Consider the following 20,460-nt stretch of genomic DNA (forward strand, 5'->3'; position numbering starts at 1 on the left):
ATTTGTCAGATTTTATATTATGAAAATAATGAAATGTCTTTCTTTATTCTAATGGAAATGTAAATATTAACCATGACTTTCCAAATAATACATGACTGTTAGAGTCTTATATACATTGCTCTTAGAATCTTGGTCCTGGCAAATAGAAAAATTATTTTCTGCAATTTTTATTTAAAACTTTGTACCGTTATAGCTCAAAAATAGTTATATGTATACTTGAAGGCTGGATTATTTCTAAAATAAGTAGATTTGGTTTCCATCTCCCACTGTTAGGTAATAAGGTCTAAATTAGAGGATTCATTCTGTGTAATTATGAAAATTGACAAGGTTGCTCCTGGCCAGATAAATCATTATTTTCTATGAGTGGTGATGATGATCTTAATATTGATGCTTTGACATAGTTTTTTCTTACTTTTTCCATTTGACTTTCTGTGAGAGGTGGTCTTGATGTTTTGATGTAGACACTTTTAGGGAATACATAATATTGGGAGTTATTACTTGGTCTTTAGAAAGGCCTTATTTTAAAGCTGGAATAAGTGAAAATCTTATTTGTCAATAACAAGCAAAATAGTTAGCACTGTCAATAGAAAGTCAGTACAGGCCTGTGTAGTGAGAAGGAATCCATCAGACATAAATGGATTTCAGATTCAGAAGACGATAGCAGAGTTTACCCAAGGGCTGCCTTCATCATACCCTTCAGTAAAGAGTGACAGGGGAGAAAGGACTGAATGTTTATCAGATTGACTGACATGAGCTGAGCTGAGTGTAGAGGGCCAGCCACTCTGGTTTGGCATCTCTGGGCTGCCTAGCTGAGTCAGCACCTACAGGTATACGGGGTCTTGGAGAGCTAAGTGAATGTCTGTGATCTTGGTTTACAGCTCTGTTACCCTCCAAATCTGTGGCCAAGATATGCAGAGACCCACAGACTCCTGTGCTGCAAACCAAACAGCGTGCAAGACCTGTGACCTACAAAAGTGCAGCAGAACAGGAGGCTGAGGAGCTCGAGAAACTGCAGCAGTAAGTTTCACTGCCAGTGTTTGAGGAGGAGTTCCAAGAACGTGCCTACTTTCTTTTCAGTTCTGTAAGGGGGACAGTTAACTATTTTTCTTGCCTTGGGAATTATGGCATTTGAGCTACAGGCTCTGCCTTGCCACTGTGATGAAAGGATTGAAAGTGGGAATATGGAGCTGTCCTGAAGTGTAAACTGGTAAAACACTATTGTGGAGGTTGCAGTGGGAGAACTTACTTATGATTCCAATAAGGAGTGTCCTCTGAGGTTAATTTAGGTAGATCTCACCTTTTTATGGCTACCCAAGGGAACTGGAACTTAATGTGATTAGTGCTAGAGTTTGTCTCCTGTATTCTTCTTTCTTCCTTCTTGTACTTTCTTTTTCTAAAAAAATTATTTATTTATTTATTTGGCTGCGCCACGTCTTAGTTGCAGCATGAGGGCTCTTTTAGTTGTGGCATGCGGGATCTAGTTCCATGATCAGGGATCGAACCTGGACCCCCTGCATTGGGACCCCCTGCATTAACCACTGGACCACCAGGGAAGTCCCCTTCTTTTACTTCTTTTTAGAAGGGGGAGTTTCCTCTTGCAGAGAAACCGCAATCTTTAAAGTGGTGGGAATATTAGACTGTCTCATTTATTCTTTGCTCTAGAGGTAGAGACAGTGGCTATGAAGAGAGTTGAAATTTTGTTGTGCATGATGGGTAATCTTAATGAGTATTATTTTTCTGGTTTTGGCTTACTTTGTTGTTTATGTAGTTTTCATTTTATTAAAATATTTTTTGTGGTTGTCACTTAAACTCTCACCTTACAGATACAAATTCAAAGCACAGGAACTTGATCACAGAATTCTTGAAGGTGGACCCATCTTGCCTAAGAAACCGCCTGTGAAGCCATCCACTCAGCCTATTGGCTTTGATTTGGAAACTGAGAAGAGGATCCAGGAGCGAGAGTCAAAGAAGAAATTGGAGGATGAACACTTTGAATTTCATTCTAGGCCCTGCCCTACTAAGATCTTGGAAGATGTTGTGGTAAGAGTGGGGAGGCTCGGCGAGCTGGCAGAAGTGCCCTGCTCATGACCACAGATCCACCCATTCACAAATGTTTGAGTAGATACATGATCAGGGCATCATAATAGGAGCTGTGGGTGATAAAGAGACATGTCAGAGGTGGATTTTGCTCTCAGGAAACTTAAAGTCCAGTAAGGGATACAGTATAGGTATAAATAATATAAAGAGTGACAGAAGTGCTCTAAGAGAGGTGACAGTTAAAAGTGCTATAAGTATTCAAAGGAGTTAATGATTTCTTCCAGATAGAAGGTTCAGGGAATGCTTTGTGGAGGAGGAAGCATTTGATCTGAGCCTTGGCAATGTATAGTAGTCGTCCTCATCATCGTCATCTTCCTGTCGTTACTGTCATAATAGCTGACACTTTCACTATGTGCCAGGCACTATGTGCTCCAAGCCCTTTTTGTATATTAACCCATTCATTTTGATCAGAACCCCTTCAGGTTGTGTACTCTAATTCTCACCAGTTTCAGATGAGGCACTTGAGTGACAGAGAGTTTAAGTAGCATTCCTAGGGTACTCAGCTGGTAAGTAGTGGAACAAGTATAAGAATTCAGGCACTCTGGGTCCAGAGTTTGTGACCTTACACTTCATTATATTGCCTCTCCACTCTATGGTGGAATTTGGACTTGTAGAAATGCAAATGAAATGGACTGGCCAAGCATTCCAGGCAGTGGGAGTAACATAAAAAAAGTCCAAAGGTGGAAAGCATGGGGTGGCTACTGGGAACTGTAAATGGGTCATTTAAGCTGGAGAAAAGAAGTATATCCAGAGGAGCACCTGGAACCTAGATTAGAGAAGTGGGTTGTAGTTTGATGATGGGCTCACAGTCATGATTTGAGAGAAAATATACAATCAAGAAGAGATGCCACAGTCAGAGAAGAAGTAATGGAGTTCAGCACCTGCATAAGTGCAAAGATGGTTTTCAGGTATATTTCCAGGCAGATGGGGAATCATCCTCCTTCCAGTTTGAATCACCTTATGTCCAGGTACTAAGAACTGTTTTCCCGTCCTCTTTCTTTTTGCTTATCCTTTAGGGTCCCCACAGTTTTAAGTGAAAAGTGTGCACCAATATACAGTTGGCCCTCCTTATCCATAGGTTATGTATCTGCAGATTTAACTAACCATGGATTGAAAATATTCAGGAAAAAAACTAGAAAGTTCCAAAAAGCAAAACTTGAATTTGCTGCACTCAGGCAGCTATTTACATAACATTTACATTGTATTAGGTGTTATAAGTAATCTAGAGATGACTTAACGTATACAGGAGGATGTGCATAGGTTATATGTAAATACTACACCAATGTAAAGGACTTGAGCATCTTCGAATTTTGGTATCTTTGGGGGTCCTGGAACCAATTCCCTCAGGATACTGAGGGACAACTGTATTACCTTTGACTGGCTATTTAGTTTTGTTTATTTTCTTAGCACTAAGTCAGAAGCAATCCGAAGTTATATTTTCCAGGCTTTAAAAAAAGCATGGTGATGCTTACAAATGATTCTTCCTCTCTTCCCTCACCGATATCTTCTTTCAGTTTGAGAGCTTTCTGCACATGAGACCTCTTTTCTATTCACAACGCTTTTCTTTTTCTCTTTTTCTTTCTTTTTTCTTTTTTTCTGTGATGCATACGTATGATAGGCCAGACTCTGTTACAGAAACTTTTTTTTTTTTTTTTTTTTTTTTTTTGGCGGTACACGGGCCTGTCACTGCTGTGGCCTCTCCCGCTGCGGAGCACAGGCTCTGGACGCGCAGGCTCAGAGGCCATGGCTCATGGGCCCAGCCACTCCGCAACATGTGGGATCCTCCGAGACCGAGGCACGAACCTGCGTCCCCTGCATCAGCAGGCGGACACCCAACCACTGCGCCACCAGGGAAGCCCTGTTATGCAAACTTTTAAGAAACCTCTGCCCACTCAAGTGATTAGTCTCCAAGAGTTGTGCCTTCTTTGTCATTACCTGGTGAGGAAATTGTTCTGAATACAACAAGGGAACTGTAGTTTGTATGCAGACCTCAGAATCCTAGACCCAGAAGGGCTCAGAGTTTTCACTTTACACATCAGAAACCCAAGGCCCAGAAAAGAGAAATGACCTCCATGAGGCTTCTGTAACGTGCATTTGGCACCTTACTTTTAATAACATCTTTTTCTCCAAGCTCCTGGCTTTTCCCCCTGCTACAAGTTTTTTTTGTTTTTTATTTAATTTACCTATCACCCTCTCGATTTTTACTGTATTCTTTGTATCTCCTATACCAATATTGACTTTAATTGACTTTATATATTCTTAAAATCATCAGCTCATTTTAAAAGTAATTTTAAGGGGAACATTTAAATCATTATGTAAATGGAAAATCAGTACTTTTGGCCATGAATAACAACAATAATAGCTAATACTTCTATAAAGCTTATGTGCCAAGTTTTATTCTAAGCTCTTTATATGATAACTTACTTAATTCTCATAACAACCCTATGAAGTAAACACTGTAGATACTATTATCAGTCTGTTTTGTAGAGGTCAGATAACTTGCCCAAGATCACAAACTAGCCAGTGGCAGAGCTGGGATCTGAATATGGTTCCAGGGTCCATGCTCTTGTGTTAAAATAGAAGGTACCTTTTAAACTAAAAGGTTCTTAGGAAAATATGTGATTATTTTTTAAAAAAACATGGTCTACATCCTTTTCCATACCACTGGTATTACCTGAACTCCATTTTTAGAAACACTGATTTAGGAAATTGATTTGGCAGTTTGTTGTACTTTGGAAATGTTGGGGTGAAGTGGTAAGTGGGGAAGGGTGACTAGAGTTCATTAGGAGTTAAGTGAGATCTTAGAGTAGCATTGTACCAGGTAAGGCCTTGTTGAGAATTCTGGATAAACAGATGAGCAAAACACTAGGTAAGTATGTTAGATGCTACTGAATGGTAGGGAAGTGATTGCCAAATCCAACTGGTTCTCAGAATCCTCTGGGATTTTATTATATAAACAGATTCCTGGGCTCCACCCCTGGAGTTTTGCTTTGTTAGGTGCAGCATAGATTAAAGACAGCCCTGATGAAGACCTTAGTGTCTGACACACAGTAAGCAGTCATGTTGTTAATAGTAATAACTATTGCATGCTTATGTTGTACTGAGTGTTTTGTGCAGATTATCTTATTTATTTCTCATAACAACTCTTAAGAGATAATGTTCTTTTTTTTAACATCTTTATTGGAGTATAATTGCTTTACAATGGTGTGTTAGTTTCTGCTTTATAACAAAGTGAATCAGTTATACAATGTTCTATTTTTAACCCTACTTTTCAGATGAGGAAAGAGATGCTGAGAGGTGTCTAGTATGCAGAACCAGGATTTGAACCTGTCATCTCCTTAAACACTTATTCTACCCCACAATGCTGTTATCATTGTTTATTTTGGCAAATGGCAGTATCTGAGTTTGATGCTGGCTCTTTGCAGCTCTCTCCCTACTGAAATTTCCAGTGACATCACTTCAACTTTTGGATTCTAGAGAAGCAAACCAGAAAAGGAGGCAAAGATGTATTTATTCCCTTCCACTCTTCTTCATTTTTTAGAAAGGGAGGCTTTGAAAGAAGAATGTGGCTTGCCCATAGAAACGTTTTTAAAAGTTGGTGGCAGAACTGAGGTTAGGTGTCTTAACTTCTAGTGTTGGACCCTCAGGCAGCAGAAGAGCCTGCCTCCCAGAGTCAGAATGCAGCTATCTGTCTGACACTGTTGTCCCCATCCGTGTCCCCTGGTGCTGAAGCTCTCTTTCCATGCGTCCTTGTGGTGTTTCTTGTGCTCTCCAGTGAGTAATTTTAGCAGCAACATTTTAGGGACTTGGGGAGACCAGCAGGCTTTAAAAAAATTTTTTTTTTTCATACTCCTTGAGATATAACATTGCTTCATGGTAATCTCCTAATTGCTCTGGGACAGGCCTGAGAACTTGTCCCAGGGCACTTGGGGGCATATCCTGCCTTAGGGAGAAGTGCTCACCCCTAACATCCCATCCCCCATCCTGGGCTGCGTTTCCAAAATGTGTCATCTGTCCACCCACAATGCCCACTTCTAACCATGTATCACCTCTTTAGAGATACTTTCCCTCAGCTTCCTTTCAGAGTTTCCCCCATTATCCTTCAGCTCCACATTCTGTTGGGTTTCTTCAGAGCACTTGTGAAAATCAGGAAATACTTGATTTGTTACTTTTTCATTGTCTCTTTCCTCCACTAGAATGTGAACTCACTGATAGCAGGGACCATGTATATCTGTACTGTTCACTCCTGTTTCCCCAGCACCTAAGCATCACAGCATGGGCATTGCTATATTGGATAACTGCATGAGCAGCAGTACAAGCTGAAGTGCACCAGCCTGTGTTAGACACTGGGAAATCGAATGGAATTAGGCACAGCCTCTGTCCTCAAAGCTTTCACAGTCTGGGAGAACAGATTGACATGTAAACAAATAAGGACAGTAATGCTAATCAACATATGTTCATTGAACAATTACTACTTCTTGTAGGTGCTGTGGAGAATGCAAAGGAATGCAATTGGCAATGTCGCTGCCCTCAAGGAGCTTATAACTAAAAAACCTTAAAATAATAAAACAAGAAGCCTTCTCTGTCTCTAGAAACCCAGTGTCTTTTTCTTTATTTCCGATTGAGCCCCCTATTGGCTTTGATTGCAGTGGAGATGGGGTGTGGATAAATAGTTGCTGCAAGGTTGATTTTCATAAATCACCTTTCCTTCTCCCCCAAGTAATTATGAGGATTGATCCTACTCGTAAATATCTCTTTCATGGCTTACTTATTAGAGATTTCTTTTAAAATGCACATCTCTCTGTTGGGAGAATGCAGAGAGAGGGGAAAAATAGGAAAAGTGGCATTATTTTAAAACTGAGTCCTCAGATATTTATTTCAATTACTATATTTTATGAAAGGAAAAAAATCAAGGACTAAAAGGCTATCTCATGTTATACAGGTTGTACAGACTCGAATCAGAGCCGGGCTAAAACAGACCTCTTGACTCCTTGCTCAGTGTACTTCCTATTACCGCGTATCCTTGACTGTGTTCGAGCTACAGGCTGGTGTCCACAGGTGTCCAGGATGTTGTAGAACAACAGATTTTTGTTGTCGTTTTCTGGCAAGCATTATTTGGAAACCCATTTCATAGACTTTTGTCATTCTGATTACAAGTTCTGCTGTATTAAATTTTACTATACTAGTGATTCTGGTTTTCTTTAGAAAATATATGAGAACTTTCACAGCAGAATGAGCATTCCCTTTACAGTGGTCACCTTGAGAGTTTATTAATTCTTTCCAAAGATTGATATTATAGAAAGCATTTTGGAAAAGCCACTGGTCTTGGATCCTGTGGCACAGTGTTTTGGATCTCTTCAACGATGGCAAGTCTTCATATTTTAAAGATTAATTTGCTCTTAGGGGCTGGTCTAAAGTCATTGGGAACTAAAACTTCTGAGTAGTCTAAAATAATAGAGCTGGAAACAGTTTTGCTTAATTAAAAGTAAAGATTGAGCAATTGCCTTGCATGGCCCTAAAACTGGCTTTGAAGGCCACTCCAAGAAAGATACTCCAAACATGTTTGGAGCAGTTGCAGCATTGTTGGGATTAAGAAGTCTCCCAGGGTATAAATTAGAGTCCAAGAGTCTTCAAGTCCAAGGTATAAATTCTGTTATTCATGCTTACTGTATTCATTCAACAAACATTTCCTGAATGCCTTATGCTTGCCAAGGTCTGTGTTAGGTATTAGGGGTTGATGGAATAACAGTCCCCACTCTCAAAGCACTCATAGGTTAGCAGGAGGAGATGAATACCTAAATAAACAAGTGCAATGAAGTTTCATATGTACCATGATAGACTATATACAGGGGAGAGTGGGGTCAGTAGGTCTGGAGGAGTGGAGTGATCTATTGAAGGGTTTTATCAGAGAGGCGATGCTTTAGTGGAGGCTTGAGAAGAAGGGTTAGATGCTTCCAAGCAGCCAGAGCATTTCTGAGAGAGCATAAGCAAAGGTATTGCATTGTGATGAGAACCTGTGTTAAATTTTGGTAGCTGTTAGTAGTTCATTGTGGATGGAGGGTGATGCCTAAAGAGGGGCAAGAGATATGCCTGGAAAGTCAGGCAGGGTTCCAAATTATGAAACACCTTGTACTTCATGCCAAGGAATATGTTATACTTTTGTAGGTAGGCAGTAGGAGCCATTAAAGAATTTTAAGTTAGGAAGTAACATCAAATCTTCTGACTGTATAAGAAGATGGACTGGTGGAATGAGAGAAGCTGAAGGACTGTTAGAAGGCTAGTGGAATGGTACAGGCAATAGATGATGTGGCCTGTGTAATGACAGTGAAGAGTTAGAGAGGAAGCAGAATAGAGAGCTGATGGGGCCAGCATATGGATGTGGGTATAAGAAATAAGGAGTTACTGAGGATGTCTCAAGGTTGTTTTGATTTTTTTTTTTTTTGCGGTACGCAGGCCTCTCACTGTTGTGGCCTCTCCCTGTGCGGAGCACAGGCTCCAGACACGCAGGCTCAGCAGCCATGGCTCACGGGCCCAGCCGCTCCGCAGCATGTGGGATCCTCCCGGACCGGGGCACGAACCCACGTACCCCGCATCGTCAGGCGGACCCCCAACTACTGCGCCACCAGGGAAGCCCGATTTTTTAAAATTGATCTGGTCATACACTTCATGCAGGACGGTAGCCCTAGAGATACCATTTTGCAGTTAGGGTTAATTGCCAGATTCATGATAGTGTAAACTCTATGAGAGTTAGAATTATGTTAGTTTTGAATGATGTGCATAGTATGGTATACATAATTCAGTCTGAAAAGATTTGAGATGTTGGCAGTGTTTTGGAATCACAAAGGGGGAAAAAATCTTTGGAGAAGTTGAATGTATTAGAATTAAGGAATATAGAAATTAAATCCCTCTTTTAATCTACCCTCAAAGATATGTGAGAGTTAACAGCTTGGTGTTCTTTCCATATTTTATTTTCTATGCTTAGATTAATTATATATACATTTTATTTTATTTTTTTAGTATATGCGCAAGTATCTTTTAAAAATTTAATTCAATTCAGTTAATTTATTTAAATAAATTTTTTTGGAGTATAGTTGATTTACAGTGTTGTGTTAGTTTCAGGTGTACAGCAAAGTGATTCTGTTATACATATACATAGATTCATTCTTTTTCAGATTCTTTTCCTATATAGGTTATTAACAGAATATTTAGAGTTCTCTGTGCTATACAGTAGGTCCTTGTTGATTATTGATGTTATATATAGTAGTGTGTGTGTGTTAATCCCCAGCTCCTAATTTATCCCTGTCCCCACCACCCTTTGATAATCATAAGTTTGTTTTCAAGATCTGTGAGTCTGTTTTGTAAATAAGTTCGTTTATATCATTTAAAAAAAATTAGATCCCACATATAAGTGATATCATATATTTGTTTTTCTTAAAAGACATCTTAAAAACACACAGAAATAATATTTAATAATAGTATTTTTTGTTTCAGCAACTTGTCCCTCCCCCCTCAACATTATGAATACTGTTCTGTCAGTAATAAAGATTTATTTTCTTCTTTTTGATGACTATAGTATTCTATTGTGTGGATGTACCACAATTTTTTAAAATTATTTTTTATTGGAGTATAGTTGATTTACAGTGTTGTGTTAGTTTCTGCTATACAGCAAAGAGAATCAGTTATACATATAGCCACTCTTTTTTTAGATTCTTTTCCCATATAGGTCATTACAGAGTATTGAGTAGAGTTCCCTGTGCTATACAGTAGATTCTTATTAGTCATGTACCACAATTAGTTATGTACCACAATTTAAGAAAGGATTTAGCCAGTTCTTTTTTGATAGGTAATAGGGTTATTTGCAATTTTTTTATTCATTTAAATTTAAAAATGCTGTATTGAAATATACCTAAAAACTAAACTAGAGATCAAATACTAGAGATGTAATATTGGGTGAAAGAGTATGACCATTTAAAGATTTAGTAGCTAATTCCTAAAGTTTGTACCAATTTGTGCTCTGTACCTTACCCAACTGTATAGGAGTGCCCATTTCTCTTCACCTGTCAACACTGGTATTAACCAGTCTTTTAATTATTACTCAGTCTTGTAGGTGAAAAACACTTTATTTTACTTTATATTTTTAAAAATTATTGAGATTGAGCCTCTTGTATATCTTTGTAAACTGCTTGTTCTTTGTCCAGTTATTTGGCAAAAGGAAATTAAGCTAACCCTTGCCCCGTACTTTTTTCCATTTGCCTTTTGAGGTTAATATTTTAAAATATAAGTTCTTATTTTAGAGATGTATGTGGAATAGGTTTAAGAGAATGGACAGTATCTATTCTTTTCCTAGATAACATTTGGAAGTCCTTTTTGATTTTGTTTTTAAGGGATTGGGGTATAAAATGGGAGAGAAACAATAAAATATTGACAGTTTATTTTGTAGTGTTTTTCATAAATACCAAAAAAGATTCTGATGAATCCTATTTTTGTTGAATATGCAACTCAAACTATGTTTTTGTTATTTGCTGTTCTTCTGTCATGTTAATCCACCTTTGGAGCATTAATACATACCAGTCTTAGTTGGATAAGTTAACAACATACTGAAATAACTAGCTTTTTTTGATTCCTGATATGTGAACTTCTAAGAAAGGGATTGATCTCATCACACAGCCTAGTAGAGATTGTTCTAGGATATCTAATTGAGTTGCTTACTCCTTCCAGGGTGTTCCTGAAAAGAAAGTACTTCCAATCACTGTCCCCAAGTCACCGGCCTTTGCTCTGAAGAACAGAATCAGAATGCCCACCAGAGAAGATGAGGTGATTCCCTGGGATGGGGGTTTCTACTCCTTCTACATAATCAATCTAAGCATTATTCTTTCTTAAACTTAGTGGAATACAAAGGCCATCACTCTTGTCTGGAGTTGTCTTAACAATGGGTATGAATGATTGATCATCTGTTTTTGCTCTTCCAAGAACAAAGTAGTTAGTAAGGGTATGAATCTTTTGGCTTTCAGTGGTAACTGGTTGTAACTTATTGGAGCTATGTTTGTTTCTGTTGCATTGGAAATCACCCTGTTGTAATGTGGATCAAAAGTTCCCAAGACCTATACTCTATTTTGCCCCAGCTATTGTCACCATTCAGTGAGGGACTTTTAAAATTCATACTAAGCAGTTACATCCACCCTGTCCTTAACTATCTCCATTAATCCAAGGGTTGCAAAGGTGACTGTGTGGTGATGGTTCATGAAGTTGGAATATATAAACTGTCATTGATCAGGCTAGTTTCTTGTTACATCCCCCATTTTATCTATAAATATCCAGAGTTAGGATAATTTTACAGCAGATCTCAGGCATAAGCCTTTTTATAGGTTCATTTGAAACTAAAATACACAGTAATCTTATGTTACCAGCTTGAATCCAATCAACTTACTTGGTCCTATTCTGGGTTTGGCAACTGGGAATACTCCCAGTCACATGTTTTAGTGGAGTCTGAAGTCTGGGTCAAAGAAGAGGCCAAGGTATATGCTTGGTTAGTACTTTTCTTCTGTTCTTCATTTTATTCAAACTGTTTGATCTCATTTAGTTTTTACAACCTTCCTGTGAAAAATTTTAGATCCTTTAAGAGTAATTATGTTAGTTTATCAAATGCTTTCACACTGGTTTCACCCCTGAGAGTTGGTAGATACTCCTCTTTGATAGAAAAGGAAGCTAAGACACCTGAGAGGTTGAGTAACTTGCCTTAATTAATGACTTCTCTCATATAATGTCTTCTGACTCCACATTCAGAGGAGGTGAGAGAGAGCGAGGAATCTTGTTTCTAAACTGCATTTTTTTTCTTTAGGAAGAGGAGGAGCCAGTAGTGATAAGAGCTCAACCTGTGCCATATTTTGGAATGCCTTTTAAGCCCCAAATCCCAGTGGGGAGAACTGTGGAAATATGCCCTTTCTCTTTTGATTCTCGAGACAAAGAACGTCAGTTACAGAAGGAGAAGAAAATAAAAGAACTGCAGAAAGGGGAGGTAGGTGTTTCCATTTCTCCAAGTAGCATAGTACTATTCTTTGATCCCTCAAAGGTAATCTTTTATGTTGCACTTTTAACTATAAATCACTGACTTCCTTTGATCCCTCTAAGAGCCTTATGAAGTATACATAGGGCAAGTAATTTAAAGTGCCATTAAATTACTTGCCCTATTTATACTTCATAAGGCTATTTAAGTGCCATTCTGGCACAGGGAGCTTAAGTGACTTGCCCATGATCATGCTGCTGGTCATTGGCAATATTGGGAGGAAAACCTTGATTTCCTTTTGAACCCAATACTCTTTCTGCTACACCAAGCTGCTTTGAAAACTGGCCTTTCCTATTTTTTAGATTCATCCAAATATTCTGGAGTAGTTGTTGCTTTCTGACTAGAAAGACCTTATCTTAAATCTTACATTTTCTTTTCTATTAGGTGCCCAAATTCAAGGCGCTTCCTTTGCCTCATTTTGACACCATTAACCTGCCGGAGAAGAAGGTGAAGAATACAACCCAGGTTGAGCCTTTCTGCTTTGAGACTGACAGAAGAGGTGCTCTGAAGGCACAGACTTGGAAGCACCAGGTGGGGCTGGGGAGAGCAGCTAAAATGTGAATTGTTTGATTGTTGATTTGTTACAATAGGTAGACCCACTACACTGAACTTCTGGGAACTAACATACTGGATTATTTTAGGGGCTGTCACTGTAATCAGGGGTCAGCAAACTTTTTCTATAAAAAAGTTTGCTATGTGTTATTTTAGGCTGTGCAGGTGGTCTCTGTCACATGTTCTCTGTGTATGTGTGTTTCAACCCTTTAAAAATATAAAAACCATTTTTAGCTCAAGGGCTATACAAAACGAGGTTGCAAACTGGATTTGGCTTGCGGCGTAAGTTTGCTGATCTCTGCTGTAAGTGATCACCTGGGGAATGTGAGAACTGTTAGGCTTTTTTTGTGTCAGGAGATTCTTAAAGATCTCATCTATTCCATTTATTAGACTTGTTCATTAAATGTTCACTCCTTTCTGTTGGTGCTTTGATAAGAAACTGAGAGGTGAGAATAGATTCTTAATATGGTATGTTGTTTTTGCAACATAGTGTGCTATTTGCTCTTTATAGATGACAGGTGATTTAAAACAGTCAATTGGTTGTTGGCTGGTTTAATTGGATCTAATTCTGCCCTGTCTGGAAAATAATCTCCTGAATCCCTAAATTTGTCAGTATTGATATTGTCTCTTATTCTGGACTCTGTCCAAAAGGGGCTCTGGCCTAATCTTTGTTTGTAGAAAGTCATCCCTCTTGAAGCCCAAGAGATATGATTGCTTAAGTAACTAAATGTAGGCTCCCTGTTGGTACTGTTCTCTAGGAGAACTTAGGACAGTTGCTTTGGAAGCAGTAGTGAATCTCTCGTTCAAGGACCATGACATAGAATGTCTGTATATTTTCCATCACAAAAAGATTTTTTAAAGTTTTTCAGTCATACATAAAAGTAGAATAGTATAATGAACTTCCATGAACTGTCACCTGGTTTTCTAGGGATCAAAATATGGAAAATCTTATTTCATCTCACTTCTACCTACTCATCTCTATACTGGATACTTCTGCCTATACAAGATTACTTTGAAGCAAATCCTAGGTGTCATCTCATTTCATCCAAAACTACTTCAATGTGTAACTTTAAAATATAAGGATTAAAAGAATTTCATAACCACAATACTATTATCACACTTAAAAAGATTAACAATAATTCCTTAATAGTGACAAATAGTCAGCATTCATATATCCCCTAATCTCTCATTTTTTAAACAGTTAAATTGTTCAAATCAGGATCCAGAAAAGGTCCACATTTTATATTTGTTTGATAAATCTCTAAATCCCTTTTAATCTAAAGGCTGCTCTACTTGCATTTTATATGTTGAATAAACTGGTTTGATTTTCCTATAGGTTTTTTTATATGAATAATATGACCATTTATTTTAAAAGTATATGTGTTTACATGTATATGATATGAAAGGGGTTATACACTAAAATGTTAATAATAGTTATTTATGGTGGGGTTATAGGTGACCTTATAGAATTTCATTTTTAATTTTCATCCATTTTTTTTTGAATTTTATTTTTTTATACAGCAGGTGCTTATTAGTTATACATTTTATACATATTAGTGTATACATGTCAGTCTCAATCTCCCAGTGCATCACACCACCACCACCACCACCCCCTGCCACCACTTTCCCCCCTTGGTGTCCATACGTTTGTTTTCTATATCTGTGTCTCTCTTTCTGCCCTGCAAACCGGTTCATCTGTACCATTTTTCTAGGTTGCACATATATGTGTTAATATACGATATTTGTTTTTCTCTTTCTGACTTAGTTCACTCTGTATGGCAGTCTCTAGATCCATCCATGTCTCTACAAATGACCCAGTTTTGTTCCTTTTTATGGCTGAGTAATATTCCATCATAAACATGTACCACATCTTCTTTATCCATTCGTCTGTTGATGGGCATTTAGGTTGCTTCCTTGACCTGGCTATTGTAAACAGGGCTGCAGTGAACATTGGGGTGCATGTGTCTTTTTGAATTGTGGTTTTCTCTGGGTATATGCCCAGGAGTGGGATTGCTGGGTCATATGGTAATTCTATTTTTAGTTTTTTAAGGAACCTCCATACTGTTCTCCATAGTGGCTGTATCAATTTACATCCCCACCAGCAGTGCAAGAGGGTTCCCTCTTCAAAAAAAAAAAAAAAAAAAAGAGGGTTCCCTTTTCTCCACACCCTCTCCAGCATTTGTTGTTTGTAGATTTTCTTTTGATGTCCATTCTAACTGGTGTGAGGTGATACCTCATTGTAGTTTTGATTTGCATTTCTCTAATAATTAGTAATGTTGGGCAGCTTTTCATGTGCTTCTTGGCCACCTGTATGTCTTCTTTGGAGAAATGTCTATTTAGGTCTTCTGGCCATTTTTGGATTGGGTTGTTTGTTTTTTTAATATTGAGCTGCATGAGCTGTTTATATATTTTGGAGATTAATCCTTTCTCCATTTGCAAATATTTTCTCCCATTCTGAGGGTTGTCTTTTCGTCTTGTTTGTAGTTTCCTTTGCTTTGCAAAAGCTTTTAAGTTTCATCAGATCCCATTTGTTTATTTTTGTTTTTATTTCCATTATTCTAGGAGGTGGATCAAAAAAGATCTTGCTGTGATTTATGTCAAAGAGTGTTCTTCCTATGTTTTCCTCTAAGAGTTTTATAGTGTCCGGTCTTACAGTTAGGTCCCTAATCCATTATGAGTTTATTTTTGTGTATGGTATTAGGGAGTGTTCTAATTCCATTCTTTTACATGTAGCTTTCCAGTTGTCCTGGCACCACTTATTGAAGAGACTGTCTTTTCTCCATTGTATATCCTTGCCTCCTTTGTCATAGATTAGTTGACCATAGGTACGTGGGTTTATCTCTGGGCTTTCTATCCTGTTCCATTGATCTATATTTCTGTTTTGGTGCCAGTACCATATTGTCTTTTTTTTTTTTTTTTTTGCGGTACGCGGGCCTCTCACTGTTTTGGCCTCTCCCATTGCGGAGCACAGGCTCCGGACACACAGGCTCAGTGGCCATGGCTCATGGGCCCATTCGCTCTGCGGCATGTGGGATCTTCCCGGACCAGGGCACGAACCCGCATCCCCTGCATCGGCAGGCGGACTCTCAACCACTGCGCTACCAGGGAAGCCCCACATTGTCTTGATTACTGTAGCTTTGTAGTATAGTGTGAAGTCAGGGAGTCTGATTCCTCCAGCTCTGTTTTTTTTTTTTTTTTTTTTTTTTTTGTGCAGTACACAAGCCTCTCACTGTTGTGGCTTCTCCCGTTGTGGAGCACAGGCTCCGGACACGCAGGCTCAGCGGCCATGGCTCATGGGCCCAGCCGCTCCGCGGCATGTGGGATCTTCCCAGACCGGGGCATGAACCCACGTCCCCTGCATTGGCAGGCGGACTCTCAACCACTGCGCCACCAGGGAAGCCCTCCAGCTCTGTTTTTTTCCCTCAAGAATGCTTTGGCTGTTCGGTGTCTTTTGTGTCTCCATACAAATTTTAAGATTTTTTGTTCTAGTTCTGTACAAAATGCCATTGGTAATTTGATAGAGATTGCATTGAATCTGTAGATTGCTTTGGGTAGTATGGTCATTTTCACAATGTTGATTCTTCCAATCCAAGAACATGGTGTATCTCTCCATCTGTTTGTATCATCTTTACATCAGTGTCTTATAGTTTCTGCATACAGGTCTTTTGTCTCCCTAGGTAGATTTATTCGTAGGTATTTTATTCTTTTTGTTGCAGTGGTAAATGGGAGTGTTTCCTTAATTTCTCTTTCAGATTTTTCATCATTAGTGTATAGGAATGCAAGAGATTTCTGTGCATCAATTTTGTATCCTGCAACTTTACCAAATTTATTGATTAGCTCTAGTAGTTTTCTGGTGGCATCTTTAGGATTCTCTATGTATAGTATCATGTTACCTGCAAACAGTGACAGTTTTACTTCTTCTTTTCCAGTCTGTATTCCTTTTATTATTTTTTTCTTCTCTGATTGCCTTGGCTAGGACTTCCAAAACTATGTTGAGTAATAGTGGCGAGAGTTTTCCTATAGGTATTACAATCTGGGTTTTGCTCATTGTATTCCCAACGTGTTGATTAATATGTTCCTCTATCTCCTGTATTTCCTATAAATGAATAGTCAGATCCAGAGGCTTGACTAAATTCTGGTTAGATTCTTTTGGGGATTGGGAGGGAGAATACTTTACAGGTGATCACATCCAGGGGTATATTAATGTCTACTTGTTTACTTTTTGTGATGTTAAGTAGGCCTTAAAAGTATCTTCAAGGTATTTTCTAGTTCTCAGTGGGTTCAGATGTTGTTAGTCTGATCTACTTAATGTAAAAGGGATTTTAATTGAGTTTAGATTAAATCACCTGCTGTCTTTGTAGATGAAACTGTTCAGAAACATTCGAACTTGAGTCATTGAGATGGTAGTTATGGAAAGTAGTGTGGCTGCTTATCTGACAGATTTTCTTTCTCATAGCTGGAGGAAGAACTAAAACAGCAGAAAGAAGCAGCTTGCTTCAAGGCTCGTCCAAACACCGTCATCTCCCAGGAGCCCTTTGTTCCTAAGAGAGAGAAAAAATCCCTTACTGGTAGTATTTTATGTATTCTTGGGGGATTGGGGCAGAATGGTTAGACTTCCTGGGACTCAGTTGTGTCAGTACAATGCTGTGTCAACCAGAAGCATCTGCCTGTAGGCGATCTAATTTTTTCTCCCCTAGCTCTTTATTGAATCCAGCAGCTATGTTGATTTGTAGAGTGTGTTGGGGTCAGATTCATAGAACAAACACCTGGCATTTCAACAACAATTTTACTTTCCCCACCCAGAGAGTAGCAAGTAAGTGAGGGAGAGCCAGGACTTCTTTCTGGAGTTCACCCTAAAGCAAGCCTTAGATAGAAAACATTTGATTCCTTAAGCACTGGGCAGCGTTTCAGAAAAGTGGGATTCTTTTCCTAAATCTGTCTCACAATCACTATGTAGTTTTGAGCAAGCTACTTCACCTGTGTAGGTCATGCTTTTCTCCTAATTAGATGATTTATAGGGGCCCTTCCAATGATTTATAGGGGTCCTTAAAATTTTAGGACTTTTTGTATGTGGTTTACTCCACCTTTCTCCCAACTAGGCTTCCTTAGAGGTCCACCTTTCTGTTGCCATGCATATCTATCACTTGCTGGATCTGTGGGGCTAGGTTTATGCAAGTCTTGCTTGTGCACCAATATTCTCTCTGTTTCTGTACTCAGAGGGCCGTTCTGGTTCTCTAGTTCAAGAAACTTTTCAGCTGGCCACTGAGAAGAGAGCCAAGGAGCGGCAGGAGCTGGAGAAGAGAATGGCTGAGGTGGAAGCCCAGAAAGCCCAGCAGTTGGAGGAGGCCAGGCAACAGGAGGAAGAGCAACAGAAGGAGGAGCTGGCCAGACTACGGAAAGAACTGGTAACTGGGCTGCATGAGCACTGACTAACCCATGGTTGCGTCTGTTTTGTTTTATCTGTACCTTGCCTTGTTCCAGAAAGGATCTAAGGTGGCCTCCAAGGATACATCAAAGTTGAGTGAAAATGAGAAGTCAGACAAACCAGGGGTGGTGACAAAGTTGAGGAGTGAACGAGGCTAAGGATGTATACATTGTGATCCATGGATCTGCTAAGTGATATAAACAAGCTAGTTATTTAACAAATACATTTATCTTTGATCCTGAATTCAGTCAGAATTTCTTCCAGGGGTCTAAATAAGGAGGACATCAGGTGCTATACCAGTGCACAGTGATATATTTGTAGGACTCTTTATTTAACTTTTTATTATTGCCTTAAGGCTTAAGGAAACCAATGTGTTTTACAATTAGAATACATAGGTAGGGAAGGATGTGGGAATTGTGTGACAACTATATTTTCATTTTCCTCTTAATACTTGACTCAAATTCCTTGGAGTTATAGTGCATATCAGTCCAGGTGACCTTCCATGTTAACACTAGATAATGATTTAAATATTAGTTATCCAAAAAGAAAGCTTAATTCACGTTAAGGACCCTTTCACTAGGAGGGCAGCAAACCACATTAACTGCATTAATAAGGAAGAACACAGTTTTAGATAGAATTTCATATGCTTAGTAAAAGGATGAATATAGCAATATGTAAGTTGTTGAGGTTTTGTCTAAAAGTGCTAAGCCAGCAGCTGATACAGCTGTTGGTAGAGATGACTGGCCACAGGAGGGCTCTAGGGACAAACTATTAAAGGGACTAGTTTCCTGACAAAATCCAAGCTACCGTATGCTGATTGGATGTACTCACAAAACCAGCCTCAAGTGTTTTGACTTTTCTTCAGCACTTGAATCCTGCCTCTTGTGATTGTCTGTATCATAGAACTCTCTACTAATCTGGCTTGATTCAGGGTTGATTTTAGACTGTAAGAAGGATGGATGGGACCATGCCTTCTCCTGGCAACCTTTCTTGGTTATTTTATTTTATTTATTTATTTTTGTCCATGCTTTTGGTGAATATTAAGACTCAATAATCTTAAGATTGTACTCTGGCAAATTCTTAACATGTATCTTCTTTCTGCTGCAATTGAGTACAGCCCCGTTATACCCTAGTACTGAACAGTCAAACTGGAGATAGGTGCAAGCTGAGGGATCCAGCAAGACCTGAATAGAAACCTACTTGAGCTCCAGAGCTCTTGTGCTTTGCTGCTAGACTGTGTTGCCTCCCACCAACCCCCAAATTAGTGACTGGGATTTGCAAAACTATACAAAAATGTTCTCAAGAAGAGGAGCAAAAACACCCATAAGTGTAGTTCTCTAACATCCTTATCAATGGTAACTTTATTTTTCTCACTCTGCAGGTACACAAGGCAAATCCAGTACGCAGGTACCAGGGTGTGGAAGTCAAGTCAAGTGACCAGCCCTTGACCGTGCCTGTATCGCCTAAGTTCTCCACTCGATTCCACTGCTAAACTCGGCTTTGAGCTGTGGACACTGTCTGGGAACCGGAGCTACTCTTCCCATTAAACCAGGAGCCTTCTTTGTCACAGGGGCATGGAGAGAACTCATTTCTCCAGGCTTTTTCCTACGCATGCCTGACAAGTGTGGACTCCAATTTCATTGAGAGCTGTTTTCCTACATTATTGTGGCTAATAATGAGACTCAACTCATGTATGTCTCAACCAGACTCCATGTAGTTATTTCCTTGGAACCATCAGTTGACCTTTAATATGGGTCTTAACTCTGACTAGAATTTAAAGTCTCTGTATCAGTACAGTGTAATTTCTGTTGCCCTTACCCCCCACCCCCCTTTTTTTCCTATTTTAATCAGAAAATAAAGATAGTTAAATACTGAGATAGGATTTAAGTCATGAATTAAATGAGGAACCATCAGTAGTATGTCAGATTCTTTCCTCTTCTCTGTGCAAAATGAATTTAGAGTTAAGGAGCCCTTCGCTACAAGGGGGGAAGCCTCATTAACTGCATGACGAGGAAGAGACTTGACTGACGGGAACCTCACAGCAGTCATCGGCTGGCCTCGGGTAGAGCTTCCTGTTCAGGCACGTTCTTCCCTTGTTGGTGCAGATGATAATAGGGGGCGCTGAGTAGTACACGTTTTAAGTCCTCCAGTGACCTAGACTGGAATAAATATGTTTGTCTTCCCTCCCTGATTTTGTTATTTGATGTTTTTAAATCTTTCCCCCTTTGGAGGTCACATCTTATTGGGGAAGTGGGTACTTTGAGAGGAGGGTCTAGGAACTTTTAAAAGCATAGGCTCTGTCCTTAAAGGAAAGAGCTTTGTG

The 20,460-nt window shown here is 39.1% G+C and overlaps 1 protein-coding gene across 4 annotated transcripts in view; it reads left to right on the forward strand.

The window, feature by feature from the left end:
• The window catches only part of TPX2 (TPX2 microtubule nucleation factor), a 58,044-nt gene extending 38,032 nt beyond the window's left edge, over nucleotides 1-20,012 (forward strand). For 3 of the 4 annotated variants that reach the window (XM_019950906.3, XM_019950905.3, XM_073792848.1), the window contains 8 exons: nucleotides 879-1,017; nucleotides 1,824-2,040; nucleotides 10,816-10,911; nucleotides 11,936-12,112; nucleotides 12,545-12,691; nucleotides 17,169-17,280; nucleotides 17,930-18,117; nucleotides 19,519-20,012. In XM_019950906.3, the coding sequence (XP_019806465.1) occupies nucleotides 879-1,017; nucleotides 1,824-2,040; nucleotides 10,816-10,911; nucleotides 11,936-12,112; nucleotides 12,545-12,691; nucleotides 17,169-17,280; nucleotides 17,930-18,117; nucleotides 19,519-19,629 (1,187 nt within the window). In that variant the 3' untranslated portion in view covers nucleotides 19,630-20,012. The remainder of the gene's footprint in view (nucleotides 1-878; nucleotides 1,018-1,823; nucleotides 2,041-10,815; nucleotides 10,912-11,935; nucleotides 12,113-12,544; nucleotides 12,692-17,168; nucleotides 17,281-17,929; nucleotides 18,118-19,518) is intronic. The other variant, XM_073792849.1, reaches the window with a different exon arrangement.
• The last annotated feature ends 448 nt before the right edge of the window (nucleotides 20,013-20,460 follow it).

Source organism: Tursiops truncatus, chromosome 15 (genome assembly GCF_011762595.2).
Source record: "Tursiops truncatus isolate mTurTru1 chromosome 15, mTurTru1.mat.Y, whole genome shotgun sequence".
NCBI classification, from domain to species: Eukaryota; Metazoa; Chordata; class Mammalia; order Artiodactyla; family Delphinidae; genus Tursiops; species Tursiops truncatus.